The sequence below is a fragment of the Nannobrachium achirus genome, assembly GCF_963921795.1.
Source record: "Nannobrachium achirus genome assembly, chromosome: 24".
Classification (NCBI taxonomy): domain Eukaryota; kingdom Metazoa; phylum Chordata; class Actinopteri; order Myctophiformes; family Myctophidae; genus Nannobrachium; species Nannobrachium achirus.
Window position 1 is genome coordinate 11,729,075 of NC_137831.1, and position 16,804 is coordinate 11,745,878.

At 46.6% G+C, this 16,804-nt stretch overlaps 2 protein-coding genes across 2 annotated transcripts; both read left to right on the forward strand.

The window, feature by feature from the left end:
- Positions 1 to 7,921: 7,921 nt before the first annotated feature.
- On the forward strand, positions 7,922 to 8,947 carry LOC308280084 (calcium-binding protein 39-like; the record flags this gene model as incomplete). Its single annotated transcript, XM_080720346.1, has 1 exon — positions 7,922 to 8,947. The coding sequence occupies one exon, from the start codon at positions 7,922 to 7,924 to the stop codon at positions 8,945 to 8,947; it is 1,026 nt and encodes a 341-aa protein (XP_080576472.1).
- A 3,545-nt stretch (positions 8,948 to 12,492) lies between these two features.
- Positions 12,493 to 13,500, forward strand: LOC308280065 (calcium-binding protein 39-like; the record flags this gene model as incomplete). The annotated part of the gene is made up of 1 exon (XM_080720325.1): positions 12,493 to 13,500. One exon carries the CDS (start codon positions 12,493 to 12,495, stop codon positions 13,498 to 13,500), a length of 1,008 nt encoding a protein of 335 aa, XP_080576451.1.
- Positions 13,501 to 16,804: the final 3,304 nt, after the last annotated feature.

Consider the following 16,804-nt stretch of genomic DNA (forward strand, 5'->3'; position numbering starts at 1 on the left):
CGTGAAATTGCGACTAACAATCACGTTGTGTAATTTGCGTGGAGAAGCGGGGGCGGGGCGGTGAAAGCCGGAGCGCTTTCGGTTTCGCCGCGGCGAGTTCTGTAAGGAGAAGTTCCCTGCTGTCAAGAGCGCTGATTGACAGAAAACATGGCGGGGAGAGCAAAAAACAAAGAGAGCTGGAGAGAGACGGAGAGGTGAGGTGAGGTAAGGGGGTGGGTGTGGAGGGGAGTCAGATGAGAGATAGACAGAGAGAGAGAGAGAGAAAGAGAGAGATTGATTCTTGTCTGAGATGGAAGATGGAATAGCAAGGCTGCAGGCACGAGGGGACGGAGAGACTGAGGGAGAGATGTTAGAAAGTTGAGTGACGGAGAGAGAGAGAGAGAAAAAGGGAGAGACAGACATGTCAGAATGACAAGCCGGCCAAGACAGTGAGTGACAAGAGTGAAGACTATAAAAGGTGGATGTTGTTTGTCAGAGCCTCTTTTCCTGGTGGCTGGGGGGAGAGCGGGCTCTGAGCATCTACACAATTGAACTAGAAGGGTCAATCTTTCAGATTCAGGAAGTGGAAGAGTTTTTTCTTTTTTTTCAAATGGCCGAAATGTATAGGAACTTGCCTCTTTCCTGCAGCAAGGCTGGCGTGCCAATAACCATGATAATGCATACCCTCTCGTATTGCTTAATTTATATTTACGCCAGTGGTCTTCATGTTAATGATCAGTCAATTGATTGTGTTCCGGCTTGCTTGGATCAATGAAACTAGTGTATGCTACTCTAAGTTCCTATTCATCTGTATCTCAAAGAAGACAACATTTTTCTTTTCTTTTGTTCTTTTATTTTCTTAATGTTATATCACTCAAATCACCATTCTTGTGTGGGGTCCGGGGCCCACTAGCAATACCCTCGCAAACTCGTGGACCGACCGGTGGCCCCAGACCGCAGGTTGAGAATCGTGGGATAAGACTACAGATTGTGGGAGGAAGCAACAACTCAAGAGACATTGTGGACAATGCAAGCGCCAAGTGCCACAGTGTTTTTCATCCACGGAAAAGTCCTCGTTTAAGCCAAAGCGACGACGAGTTAGTGTGTGGGTATTTTTTCTTCCTATCGCCAAAATAAAATGCCTGGGTTTCCGAGGCTAGTGTGTGGGGGATGCTGTCAACTCAAGGTCTTTAGAGGAACAGAATGGCTTAGTTTGAGCCATTAGCTCTGACACTGAGGAGCGGATAATTACCTAGATAGTTTATACATGCAGTGGTAGGAAACATTATTTTACTTAAGTAAAGGTATCAATACTGCAATGTAGAAATACTCTGTTACAAGTAGAAGTCCTGAATTCTAAATTGAATTGAGTAAAAGTACAAAAAGTACTAGTATCTAAATGTACTTAAAAGTAGGCTACCAAAGTAGAAAGTACTCATTATGCAACATGTCCCATTTCAAAAGGTTTCAAATGTATACAAGTAGCCTTAGTTGAGAACCACTGGCTGACTGTACAGCTTGCACTTTTACACATCATTAAACCACCTGCCTCTATTTTTCTAGCATTTTATTATTTATTTTTTTGGCCGCTATTTTTACTGTGATGTTTTATGTTTTAAGGGCCTGATTTAGCACTTATAAGCTGCACCACCGAGTGCTGCTATTTTATACTGCTGCCTTTTTACTGCTTTCTTTTTTTTTTCTTTTTTTTTCCTTTCTAATACTGTCTTTATCACCTCAGGGCATGTTGCAAATCCATCTCTCTCGCTCACACAGTACTTTTAGATCTTATTTTTGTTTACGATTGCGGGATGCAGTGAACACGTTCAATGAACAAGTTGTGCCTGAACAAGTTCATGAACTTGTTCATATTTTGGTTGAACTGAACTGAACTGAAACGTGAACTGAACATACTGTATTACCGCTAGATGAACATTATTGTCAACGCTTTCATTCTGGCGTTTGTGAACGGTGCTCGTCTTTGCATTCACTGAAGTGCTGTGTGCGTCTCTTAGACTTACGACGTATTGCATGCTGAAAATAGCAGATCTACAAGCTCAAAACGCGTCGCATCCATGACATATTGTGAGCTTGCAGAACAGCTACTTTCACCACGTGGAAACAAGAAGGATGTTGCAAAGACCCCCTGAGCATTTTTCGGTCTATTAGATGTCTAATACTAAAGTCTAAAAGGCTATAGTCCAAAATCGGTCTAATCAACGTCTAGAAATTAAAGTTTTTTAGTTAGTTAGTTTAGTTATTTCCATTACTTGATGGGTTTGAATGACGTTTCATGAAGCACTGGCGCCTGTGTTGTGTTTTTTTTTTTTTTTTTTTTTTGTCATGCACGAACACAACATTCGTACTCGTACTCGTACTCGTACTCGTCTTCTTCCGCTTTTCCGGTCAGGGTCCGGGTCGCGGGGGCAGTATCCTCAGCAGGGAAGCCCAGACAGTCCTCTCCCCAGCCACTTCCACCAGCTCCTCCGGGGGGATCCCGAGGCGTTCCCAGGCCAGCTGAGAGATATAATCTCTCCAGCGTGTTCTGGGTCGACCCCGAGGTCTCCTCCCGGTTGGACGTGCCCGAAACACTTCCCCAGGGAAGCGTCCGGGAGGCATCCTAACCAGATGCCCGACCCACCTCAACTGGCTCCTCTCGACGTGTAGGAGCAGCGGCTCTACTCCGAGTCCCTCCCGGATGTCTGAGTTCCTCACCCTATCTCTAAGGCTTAGCCCAGACACCCTGCGGAGGAAACTCATTTCGGCCGCTTGTACTCGCGACCTCATTCTTTCGGTCATTACCCAAAGCTCATGACCATAGGTGAGGATTGGGACGTAGACTGACCGGTAAATCGAGAGCTTCGCCTTGCGGCTCAGCTCTCTTTTCACCACAACGGACCGGTGCAGCGTCCGCATTACTGCGGACGCTGCCCCGATCCGCCTGTCAATCTCCCGCTCCCTCCTTCCATCACTCGTGAACAAGATCCCGAGGTACTTGAACTCCTCCACTTGAAGCAGGGCCACCTCCCCGACCTGGAGTGGGCACTCCACCCTTTTCCGGCTGAGAACCATAGCCTCGGACTTGGAGGTGCTGATCCTCATCCCGGCCGCTTCACACTCGGCGGCGAACCGCCCCAGGGAGAGCTGGAGGTCGTTGCTCGAAGCAGCAAAGAGGATCACATCATCCGCAAAAAGCAGGGATGAGATCCTCCCGCCACCGAACTCGACACCCTCCGCCCCCCGGCTGCGCCTAGAAATTCTGTCCATAAAAATTATGAACAGAACCGGTGACAAAGGGCAGCCTTGGCGGAGTCCAACTCCCACCGGAAACAGGTCCGACTTACTGCCGGCTACACGGACCAGACTCACACTCCTTCGGTACAGGGATTGAATGGCCCTTAGCAACGCGCCATCAACCCCATACTCCTGGAGCACCCCCCACAGGATACCTCGGGGGACACGGTCGTAAGCCTTTTCCAAATCCACAAAACACATGTGGACTGGTTGGGCAAACTCCCATGCCCCCTCTAGCACCCCAGAGAGGGTAAAGAGATGGTCCATGGTTCCACGGCCAGGACGAAAACCACATTGCTCCTCCTCGATCCGAGGTTCAACTATCGACCGGACCCTCCTCTCCAGTACCTTCGCGAAGACCTTACCGGGGAGGCTGAGGAGTGTGATCCCCCTGTAGTTGGAACACACCCTCTGGTCCCCCTTCTTAAAGATGGGTACCACCACCCCGGTTTGCCACTCCAAAGGCACTGCCCCCGATGTCCACGCAATGTTGCAGAGACGTGTCAACCAAGACAGCCCTACAACATCCAGAGCCTTGAGATACCCAGGGCGGATCTCATCCACCCCCGGGGCTCCGCCTCCGCGGAGCTGCTTCAGCACCTCTGAAACTTCCACCCCGGAGATTGGACAACCCAGCCCCAAGCCCCTCGGCTCTGTTTCCTCCACAGAATGCGTGCTGGTGGGATTGAGGAGCTCCTCAAAGTATTCCTTCCACCGCCCGACTATCTCCTCAGTTGAGGTCAGCCCCGCCCCCACTGTACACAGTGTGGGCAAGTTGAACACAACATTATTTTCCCAAAACCAATGGAAATACGCTCCGGTCACAGCTGCTCTCAAAACTCATCAGTCAGCTTGTGTTGACAGAGTGTGCTTGCAGGGATCCTAAGGGAGGCCCTTCTGGATGAAACCATTTCCAGAAATTGCCCCCTCACAACATGACTTTGTGGCTAATAGATCAACCCGGCGCCCGCTTTGATCCAGATTCAGCCAACACTGGCACCAAGCACTCGATAACAACCCCGGAATGGATGTTCACGCTGTGTTGTGTTGATTTCTTTCTGTGCTTTCACCACCAGGGGTGTCGCACCAAATTCTGGTACAAGGCCTGGGTACAAGGATTCACTGCAGGCCCCCCATGAATGTTCTTCATAGGGGCAAGGGGTTTAACCCATTTAGACTGCATGGGAACACATTATTACACATTATTTTGTGCTTTAACTATTGAAAAATAGCAGATCTACAAGCTCACAGCGCGGCACCGAGTGCTTGTAGATCTGCTATTTTGGAAAAATCGTGAATATCTTTGAATATTTCAAATCCTTCTAAGGTTTAATGAAAAACGTATGTTTCTATATCAGTGGTGCTCAAACCTTTTCTTGTGAAGGACCCCCAACATGATATGTATTTGGCCACAGACCCCCATCACAAAATATCCAGGGACCCCCCAGAACTAAAATTTGAGTTACAAATATTCGCTTAAAAATACATACAGTATATTCAAAGATTTGCAAACATTTTCAAGACTTTTCTAAAATAGCAGATCTACAAGCTCACAGTGATATGCTATTTTCTCAATAGCTAAAGTATACAATAATTCCAGGCCCCTCCATCCCTGGGCTCAGTCCCACTTTCCCCCCCCTTGTGACGCCCCTGTTTGCCACAATGAACCACGCGTCAACTGCTTTCACACACTGGCTGACGTGTCTGTCTTTCTGGCTCTTTGTGAGCGGCCATCAGAGAGCAATCTGAGCGCTGTTTGCCTGAGAGCCAACAGAGAAAATAACCCCTATTTTCAGTGGTGGAAAAAGCACTCACATATTTTACTTAAGTAAGAATATCAATAGTGCAATGTACAAACAGAAATACTTTGTTACAACTAAATGTCCGGAATTCAAAAGTAAAAGTATGAAAGTGTAGAAAAATAGGAACCTAGGTAGGCCAAGCACATATTCCGTAAAAACTTTATCCACAACTTTCCAACGTCCCATCGTGCATTACGCAGAAGGAGTGCGGCAGTTCCGGCGCCACAGCCAAGAGTGATATACAAGCTCACAACGATTGCATCTGCGACACGCCGTGAGCTTGTATGTCTGCTGTTCTCCGGAAGTGTCCCACAAATAATTCTACAGTAAATTCTCACAGAAACAGGTGGATATAAAACCTAAAAAAATACTATCTAGCTTTCATGTATGGTCATTGGGGGTAGGCGAGTGCTACGGTAAGTGTTATGGGCTAAGGTGGAGTCTGAAGAGGTGAGTCTTCTGGCCACGGCGGAAGCTAGGGAGTCAGTCTGTTATTCTAAGTGTGACAAGCAGTTTATTCCACAATTTAGGGGCCAGGAGGGCGAATTCTCTAGGATGAGTGGATTTTTGTCCTGGGGATTTTAGTGAAGGTTCTGTCAGCATACCTGTGTTAACTGATCTGAGTGAAAGGGTAACCCAGTATTTTGTATTCTGTACGGGCAGCAACCGGGAGCCAGTGGAGGGAGCGGAGAAGGGGTGAGACATGTGAGAATTTTGGCTGGTCAAAGACCAATCGTGTCGCTGCATTTTTGGAACAGTTGGAGAGGCTTAAGTGTGCATGCCGGGAGGCCAGTGAGGAGAGAGTTACAATAGTCAAGCTTCAACAGTAACTCTGAGGGAGCCCGCAAATGAACTGGGAACTGGCCCGGGATCAAACTGGGAACCTTCCGGTTGCCAGGCGGCTACTCTACCCCACTCTACCACTCCATGAGACACTGACAGGGGCGTCACACCAAATTCTGGGCCCTGGGTACAAGGATTCACTGCGGGCCCCCCATGAATGTTAACTATTGAAAAATAGCAGATATACAAGCTCACAGCGCGGCACCGAGTGCCACACTGCAAGCTTGTATATCTGCTATTTTTTTTTTAAATCGTGAAAATGTGTGTCAAGGACCCCCAAGATGATATGTATTTGGCCACGGACCCCGATCTCAAAATATTTAGTTCCAGGGACCCCCAGAAGCAAAATTTGAGTTAGAAATGTTCGCTTAAAAAATACATATATTCAAAGATTTTCACACATTTTCACAACTTTTCAAAAATAGCAGCTCTACCTGCTATTTTTCAATAGATAAAGTTATTAGGGCCCCTTCACCTTGGGCCCCAGTAACTCAGTCCCACTTTCCGCCCCTGGACACTGACCCACTGAGCCACTGCCTGAGCCACTGTTAAAAAGAACATGTGTTCCAACGGATCCAATGTAGTTATTAGTCACAAGCTTTCAATGGTTAAATATTTATAAAACCCACAGACACACTTAACTAACTACTTTAACTGTATTCATTTTTTATCCAAAGAGCAAAAATAGCCAATCTATGAAGAAGTAGGGCATTAATTTACAAGAAATAAGAAGTTGAAATATGGAGATACAAGATTTCTGCCCGACAGCAACGATCTCAGAGTCACACAGCTCCAGTCTCTACCTAAAGGGTCATTCCCACCAGGCAAGATAAAGATAAAAATATTGTTCTCAATTGAAGTGGAAGGGAGTGGATGGTAGCGTCCAGTGTGGACACTACCATGCACTTCAATTGAGAACGAGAACGATTTTTTTTTATCTTTACCTTTAATCTTGTCCGGTGGGATTGAACCTTTAGCCTGGCATTGCCAGACTGATCACGCGGCAAGTTCCTATCATGGAGGAACTTGTGGAACTCTGGCCTGACTCACAAAGCCTTGGATTCTGTAGAATGGGGACAGATCGCATCCCTATTTATGCCATATTCTCAGAGTCATACATTTCAGTGAGTATATTTGTGAAAATAGCAAATATACTCACTGAAATCTGATACTGAACGGTCTAGTGGTTTACGAGATTAGCCACGGACTAACAAACAAACAAAACAAAACACACACAGACGGACAGACTTCCCAAGATGGCTTGCATCCAACAGAGCAACATGGTAAATAACTTTAGCCGGGAACACTTCACATCAAAGTTTAACCATTTATTGCAACAAATGGAATAAAGTTAAACTTGGCGTTAAAGGGCTCCGTGTTCAGAAATGTTCCCTGAATTTTGTCCAAGCAGCTTGTTACAGGCAAAATCAGGGAATGTTAAGCAAAACCCCCATAGGGCTACAATAGCAGTACAATAGCGATATTGATATATTAGCTTGAATCAGCAGACATAATCAGCAGACTCTGATCAAAAGGTGGAGGCTGTTGTGGAGGAGGAAGCTAAGCAGCAGCCGATCCGAAGCTTCGGATCCAAGACAAGCAGAGCTGTAGTGAATGCAAGCTGTATTTAAAATACCCTCCCTTACAGAGCATGACCTCTGATTGGAGTATGACAGTGTGACGTAATGACCAGCAGAGCTGTGAATGAGGAATAGGAAAAGGAGCTGACTGACATCTGATTAACGCTAAAGCTTCATAAGTGTTTTAGCCTCTGCTACCATAGCAACCATGACGTAGCCAAAATAGTCCAATCAGTGTGCAGCTATGATGCCAACATGGGAATGTCCGGCGATATCATAAAATGTGTCAAGGTTTTAGAGAACTTTCTGTTTCCGCTATGACAGCAACACGGCTGCCCAAACAAATATACCTGTCATAGTGTAATTCATAGCGGACAGTGTGCCGCTTCCCGGTAGCCCCCTCCCCCAGGTAAGCCGTCCATCATGCATTTCCCCTTCAGCAAGTCCCACAAGTCGCCGGCGGACATCGTCAACACCCTGAAGGAGAGCATGGCGGTGCTGGAGAAGCAAGACGGCCCTGACAAGAGGTCGGAGAAGGCCACAAGCGAGGTGTCGAAGAGCCTCGCGGCCATGAAGGAGATCCTGCACGGCACCAACGAGAAGGAGCCCCAGGCGGAGGCCGCGGCCCAGCTGGCTCAGGAGCTCCACCACAGCGGGCTGCTCAGCACCCTCATAGCCAACCTGCAGCTCATCGCCTCCGAGGGCCAGATGGACGTGGCCCAGATCTTCAGCAGCATCCTGAGGCATCAGGTCGGCGCTCACACGCCCACGGTGGACTACCTGTGCACGCAGCAGAACATACTGTTCATGCTGCTCAAGGGCTACGAGTCCCAAGGGCTGGTCCTCAACTGCAGCATCATGCTGCGAGAATGCGTCAAGCACGAGCCGCTGGCCAAGATCATCCTGTGGTCGGAGCAGTTCTACGACTTCTTCCGGTTCATGGAGACGTCCGCGTTTGTCATCGGCTCGGAGCCGTTCGACACTTTTAAGGACCTGCTCACGAGACACAAGCTGCTGAGCACCGAGTTCCTGGAGCAGCATTACGATAAGTTCTTTAGTCACTATGAGAAGTTACTTCACTCGGAGAACTACGTGACCAAAAGGAAATCCCTCCAGTTACTGGAAGAGCTACTTCTCTACCGGCACAACTTCCCGATTATGACGAAATACATCAGCAAGCCAGAGAATCTGAAGCTGATGATGAACCTGCTACGGGACGAAAGCCACTACACACAGTTCGAGGCGTTCCACGTTTTTAAAGTGTTTGTGGCAAACTCCAACAAGACACAGCCCATCCTGGACATTCTGCTGAAGAACCAGACCCAGCTCATCGAGTTCTTCAGCAAGTTCCAGAACGACAGTACGGAGGACCAACAGTTCAATGACGAAAAGACCTACCTGGTCGAACAGATCAGGGACCTGAGGAGACCTGCCCCCCAGGAGGACTGAGGGTGGGGTCAGAAAAGGGGGATTGAGGACCATTATTTGGATTATTTCATCTTATTTTATTTTATAATAATTTGAGAGGCCAGACCTTTTTCGTTGTCCGGGGATGGCCAGCGCAGGAACACTCAAATTTAATAGGGGTTTTACCCAAAATATCCCCCAGTGGTCTGGCCACGGTATAGGCTATCTTTCCCACCTTCAATAGACTTGCATGATGTACGATTTAACTTTTTGTAAAGTTATTTTACTTTAGCTTTAGCTTCCTTTTAACACTCGGGTGACTGAAAAAAATCACTTCCACTCTGACTGCATTTATCAGTTAAATTGACAGGCAAATTCTCTTCCTTTTTGCCCAGGAGAGCAACACCTCCTCCCCTGCTGCCAGCAGGGGTTCTATTGTCTGTTTGACAATAGAACCCCCGCTGGCAGCAGGGGAGGAGGTGTTGCTCTCCTGGGCAAAACATTGAGAGAATTTACCTGTCAATTTGACTGATAAATGCAGTCAGAGTGGTATAATCGTATATTATTTCACACTTAGGAAACGTTTCAGAAGGGAAAAAAAACAAGAACATAGGCTATGTCTTGAGTATTTAGGAAAAGTCTTGGAAGGGGACATTTCTGAGACCTTCACGGGGAGAGTTAGTGCGCTTTGCGATCTCAAAATCGGCCGTGTGTTAAATCGTCACATTTTAGCTGCAGATTTTAGCAGTTAGGCTACTTCAATGGACTTTTTCTGTAACCCTTTCTGACCACAAAAGTCCATTGAGCTCAATGGACCTTTTATACAACCTTTTCTGTAACCCCAAAAGTCCATTGAGTTCAATGGAAGAGTGTTCTTGAGGATTGGTTAAGCTCCTCCCAGAACAGTTATACAGCATACCCATAAATGGGTGTGTGCACTGTATGACGCAAAGATGCAATGTTATAAATTCAGTATAGTACAACAGACTTTACCAAATACGCCTGAGAGGGAAAGAAGCCCAAACCCAAACAGGGTTTACTACAGTATGTCAGAAACAACGCATTATACAGCCATTAGGAAAGGTCCCCAAATCAGATAGGGAAAGGACAAGAGCCCAAACCATCAATAAAGGTCAGGTCCAAGAGAATGACAGAATTGGCATCTACTTACCGCAGGATCACTCATTAAACGGGGTTTTGTCCAAAATATCCCCCAGTGGTGGTCTGGCCACGGTATAGGCTATCTTCCCCTCCTTAATCGATATTATAGCCCCATATCAAATGGTATCAAGTGTGTGTGTGTGTGTGTGTGTGTGTGTGTGTGTGTGTGTGTGTGCGTGCGTGCGTGCGTGCGTGCGTGCGTGCGTGCGTGCGTGCGTGCGTGCGTGCGTGCGTGCGTGCGTGCGTGCGCGCGCGTGCGTGCGCGCGCGTGCGTGCGTGCGTGTGTGCGCTCGCGAGTGTGTTTGTGTGTGTCACCAAGACGACTGTCTCTCTCACAGATCCTGCAATATACCCAGTGGATTCCCAGATTAAGGCCACTGTGGCCTCGGGGCATTTCATTTTTTGAGGGGCAGAAATATGTACTTAGAGGGTACAGTGGCCTTGGCCTTCATGTCATGGCCTCCATCATGAAATCTCCACCTAATCCTTTTCAAAGCTTGAGAGTAGCTGTCAACAGTGGAGTCCAACGTCAACATTGGGACAAGATACAAGCTTTTCAGTACATTTTTGAGACAGAAAAACTTGGTAACTGACACGTCGCCTCGATGTTCGGAAGGTATTTGAACCACCTAAGTCTAGACTTAGTTAGCCTTGGGAACCCAGGTGCGCTCATTTCCCAATACAGAACCAAATTCTATATACAAGAAAAAATAGTATACATTTCCAATGTTTTGAATGAACGTATGAATGAATATGAATACTGTGGTCCCTAATTATGCAGGGGTATGCAGGGATAACCTGTTTCGCATTTCCAGACTATTCCACAATCTCAGGGGATATATAAAGTCTGGAACTACCGAGAAGGTTGTCATTTCCGTTCGCGAAAATATATTTTTAAATGTCTTTTTAACATAATTTGTGTGAGTTACCATTTCTGATGAGCAGCAAGCAAGCTATATATACTTCAACCAATTTGATTGACAGTCGGACAAATGCACGCGACTGCACAGATGAAAGTGAAGTGGGGAGGAGGTGGGACATACGCTTTACTCCCGGATCGTTTGCAGCGCTTTCTTTGCACAGGCTGTATGATGGAAGCCTTCGAAAATGGTATGGGCGGCTACAGTCTGGCTCGAGAGACTTAACCTAGGGGTAACCTTAGGACAAACAACAGCTATAATAGGGAGTACACAATCTTTGCGGAGACTTGTTTGGAGGTTCCTTTCAGAGAAAGAGAGAGAAAAAAAAGGCAAAGAACTGGAGGATGGAGCAGAGGCAAACTTCTCCGCGTTGCTCCCTCAAGTAAACTGGCCTAAATAAATCATGGATCGTCTGAAAGATTCAGCGGGCCGGGAGGAGAGAGGCCCTTCCTCTCAATCTCCACATCAATCCCCCACCTCCATTCATCTGTAATCCCAAAGGGGAAAAGGCAAAGAGCTCTCTGACTGACTCCAGCAGTGCGTCTCCATCCCCTCTGCATACTTACTCTCAGCGCCAGAAGAAGTACTACCCGGATTTTGTTTTACTCAAGTAAAAATAGCAAAACCTCGACACATAAATTAGGGCTGGGTCTCGATAAAAAAAAAATCTAATTAATTAGAGGCTTTATAATTAATTAATCTAAATTAATCCCATGTTTAATCGCATTTAAATATTTCATCTGAGAAGCGATTTTATTTAATTTAAATTTTAAATGAGTAAATGAGTGAGTTTTTTTTATCATAACTTCCCATCCACTGGGCAGAGCAAACAGATGATTGGCTTCCACTCCCATTGCGTGCCTTGGGGTTTGTTATCTGTTGGGTGGTGCACCGGCATGCTCGGTACACCTGAAACTCGTCCAGTGAGAAAGGTTCTGTGGTGCAAAAACTAAGCGCGATTAAAATGTGTCGATGTTTTAATCGGGTACATTTTCTGTAATTAACCAGTAAGACGCCTAAGGGCGAAAAGGGACCTCACCCTAAAGGGCGAGGTTACACCATCCGTCTTGGCCATATATGGATTCTGTTAGTGTGGTTCCCCTAACAGGGCATCATCTGGGAATACCCATATATGGACTTTCATTTTATTGTATCCTTTAATAATAGATATCGGACCAGTTACCCATATATGGAGATCCATGTATGGAGATATGGGCATATTGGTTAGACTACCATTGGCATTCACTGATGTCAGAATGAGTCAGCCATAGCCATATGGAGATCCGGGTGATGTAGAGTTGATGATGTCAGTGTTGGTCAGGTCCATATATGGAGGTCCATGACATCATTCTCCATATATGGGCAGGATGACATAAGGGATCTCTATATATGGGCAGGTCAGACTACATATATGGGCAGGATGACATCAGGGATCTCTATATATGGGCAGGTCAGCCTCCATATATAGGCAGGTCAGCCATAGTTCTCAGTTCATAGTTCACCACCATGCCGCTGTTTGGTAAATCCCACAAGAGCCCTGCAGACATCGTCCGCACGCTGAAAGAAAACCTGGCTATCTTGATCAAACAAGACAAGAAGACGGACAAGGCATCTGAGGAGGTGTCAAAGTGCTTGGTGTCCATGAAGGAGATCTTGTACGGCAGTAATGACAAGGAACCACACACAGAGACAGTGGCTCAGCTGGCCCAGGAACTCTACAACAGTGGTCTACTCATAACGCTGGTGGAACACCTCCAGGTCGTCGACTTTGAGGGAAAGAAAGATGTATGTCAGATCTTCAACAACATCCTGAGGAGGCAGATCGGGACGGGGAGCCCCACCGTTGTTGAGTACTTCTGCTCTCATCAAGAAATCCTCTTCATACTGCAGAGGGGGTACGGGACGCCGCCGGTGGCCTTGAACTGTGGGATCATGCTGAGGGAGTGTATCCGCCACGAGCCCCTGGCCAAGATAGTGCTGCACTCGGAGCACTTTCACTGCTTCTTCGGCTACGTGGAGATGTCCACCTTCGACGTCGCCGCTGACGCCTTCGCCACATTTAAGGACCTTCTGACGACACACAAAGCGATGGTGGCCGAGTACCTAGAACAGAACTACGATGCTGTTTTTGCAGACTATGAGAAGCTGTTGCACTCTGAGAACTACGTCACAAAGAGGCAGTCGCTAAAGTTGCTGTGCGAGCTGCTGTTGGACAGACACAACGTCACAGTGACGAGGCGTTACATCAGCAAGCCGGAGAACCTCAAGCTGACGATGAATATGCTCAGGGACAAGAGTCCTAACATCCAGTTCGAGGCCTTCCGCGTCTTCAAGGTGTTTGTGGCGCATCCGAACAAGACACAGCCAATCCTTGACATCCTCCTCAAGAATCAGACTAAATTAATTGAATTCCTGAGCAACTTCCAGGAGGACCGCACCGAGGACGAGCCGTTCAACGACGAGAAAACCTATCTAATCAAACAGATTGGGGATCTGACGGAACCAGCTTCCTAGGAAAAAGAGAAAAAAAAATTAGGCGGCAGGCAAGGGACAGTGCGCACCAGCAGGAACTTCAATGTGCACGACTGGAACAAGTGCGCCATGCCAAACGGAATCTAGCACGGTATCAAGATACTGACTTATTTCAAGAGGACAGACACATGCTGAGCAACACCTCACCGTTTCTGTCCCAAATGCTCACATTGCGGTGCCTTTGTATGGAAAGAGGAGAGAAAGGGTTTCTGCTGCAACTCCGATTGACCTTACGACCCCGAAAATCACAAACCAGGCTCAATCCCCCCAAAGCCTCCACGAGCTATTATGGACCTTTTCCTTGATCAGAAATGTGTGAAGCGTGAAGACAGTACAACAATGCACTGTCAATGGCAAGTATCGGTTTACGAGAGCTATACCTGGAAAAAGGATGTCTGCCATATGAGTCAGCTGACGCATGGGAACAAAAGGGACACTGCAGTGGGAGGCACATACAGATACAGAGATCTCCATAATGGGCATAAAGAGACACAGACAGACAGATACAGAGATCTCCATAATGGGCATAAAATGGACGCAGACAGACAGATACCTCCATTTATGGGCATAGTTGGACACAGGCAAACAGATGGTCAAAACGGGTCCTATGACAACAGATATGATGGAGTTTGCATTAAAGGGTGGGGCATTCATTCCCTATTTACTTCGTTCCCGAGTATAGGCCGGCCCTCGACTAAACGCTCGGCCGCCGCTTCTAGTCTAAATGAATGAGTTTAAGTCCCAGTCCTAATATAAATATTCTGTTACAAAGTCAAAGTCCTGCGTTTGAAATTGTACTTGAGTAAAAGTACAAAAAGTACTGACATCAAAATATTTACTTACCAACGCAAAAGTAGGCCTACAAAAATCTTGTCATTTGTCAAACTGTTTCGGAAGTCTATGTGATCTACGCAGATCTACGTGTAGCTCGCGACGTCCTGAGCTTACAGATCGGCTATTTTCGAAAAGCTAAAGCTAAATTATATCAGTTAATTGTAGAATCGATGGTAAAAAGTGCGATATTTGCCTCCTCTGTAATGTAATGGAGTAAAAGTATAAAGCATAGAAAATGATAATTTGACTCAAGGAAAGTAAAAGTACAGTACTTGAGTAAATGTACTCGGTTACTTTCCACCACTGGAAAGTAATACCCCCCCCCCCCCCCCCCTCCTTTCTGAACTCACTCCATCCATCTCCTCTATACGGTCTCTTACACTTTCCCAGGGGAGGAAGGGGATGGGGGGTGTGTGGGGGGGCTGGGTAGGAATCTAGGAAACCTTACATAAAAGAACCGGCAAAAACAGCTGAGTGGTGCTAAAGATCGAGGCATAGTATAGCCTATCGTTGCTATCGGGTGAAAACCGTGTATGTCCGAAACAGCTTGTTTCTTTATTTATCGTTTTAAAAATGATTTAAAATAGTGAAAAGAACTGATCTACAAGCACACAATGCCTCGCACCTTGAGGCGTTGTGTATGATCTTCTATTTTCACTAGTTTTGAGCAGCAGTCTTGTATGATGTAGCAGGGCTTTCCTTTCGAAAAAACATACAAATTTGATACTTGGAGATACAAGGTTTCTGCCTGACAGTGACAATATATAGAAATGAATGCCATATACTGTAGGACTGATAACACATCAATCAAAATAACAATTCTTCTGCATCTGTAATTGTGTAGACTTCTTGTAAATTAAGTAATGTTGTTTTACATTTTATACTCTCAACAGTTAAGGATCCATAAGGGGGTCCAATTGGTTACCAACTCTCCGTCATTTAGTCGGGGACCTCTGGCGGTCCCCGGACCACTGGTTGAGAACCACCGCTGTACACTACCGAGTCGAGTATAGTGAACACTCGACTCAGTAGTCAGCCTTCACGTGGAGTTGTTCACAAGAGGCATGGGGATTTCGTTTTGCCTGCGACAAGGTCGAAACTCGTCACAGTACACCTGGGTCCAGTCCCGTCAAGGTGGTTAACCCATTTAGAACGGGTACACATTATTGTGTATCATTATTTCATGCTTTAACTATTGAAAAATAGTAGATATACAAGCTCTTCGCGGCCACTCGCGCCTGCGGCGCTCGGGGGCGAAGAGCAGGACCAAGGTCCGCTGGCCTTCGCGCCGCTTGCAATGTCGTGGACAATCGAGTGGCTCCGCCTGGAGGACGTTGTTGTGGCGACCGCTTGTTCCGCCCTGTGCGGCACGGCAAGCGCTCCGTTTCTCTAATTCTCTGAGACGCAAAAAACCCGTGACATATATATTTATATATATCATTCGTTCCCTTTCTTGTTGTACCTTGCTCTTACTGTACTTAGTGTACTCTGTTCTTGTTTTTTTCTTTTTTTTCTTTTTCATACTTCTCTGTAACTTTGTAAATAACCTTATACTGCTGTGCTGCCTCTGGGCAACTGATTTTCCCCCTTGGAATAATAAAGGTATTTATCTATCTACTGTATCTAACCTGTACTATCCATAGCATACTATCGGTATAACCTAATTAAAGATGCTATCCATAAAATCCTATCAGCATAAACCCTAACCAATACATATGCTACCCATAACCTAGCCTGATTTCAGACTCAGCGCTGGAGCTTGAGTCTGACATTGTCCCCATTGTAAGCGACTTCAAACGGGAGGGATTGGTGGGAGGGGTTGTGTCTGACTGACGGCTGCGTGCGAGTCCGCACAGAAGAGTTCAGAGTGATTATGTACATACTGTACTGTTATTCTTAAGATTACATACAAAAACACGGACCTGCCTGTGCATGCTTGTTTGAGCTGCACACCCGTACATACAGTAACGCGCACATGCGAGAATGAGTGCTCGTATTGATCAAACACCATTCACATCGTCCGTTTCAGACGGGGGACTACAGTAGTATTAACATATCAAAGTTAAAATAACGGTCGAGTGTTGACAGCGCAAATTAACATATGAATCAAACTGGATGCGGTAGTCTCTCCTCTCCTCTCCTCTCCTTCTCCTCCGAGCCCACAGTGCACTGGCTGGCTGTAGCCTGTAAGTAAGCAGCCGAGTCTGTAAACCGCTACACTTCCTCAAACTGATTCAAGGCTTGCCCTGATTTGCTTGTCTCGTTAGACCCACCCCCACCTCCGAGGCTCCGACTCTCATTGGTCTGGTACTGCCTGAGACCAGAGAAACTTTAGTGTCATATTACAACACCAGACCAAGAGAAGCAGTCCGCTCAGAGAGTGGGCGGGTCTATGGGCTGGAGCCAGGCAAACCCATAACCATCCATGAAATCGTAGGGCACAGCAGTGGGG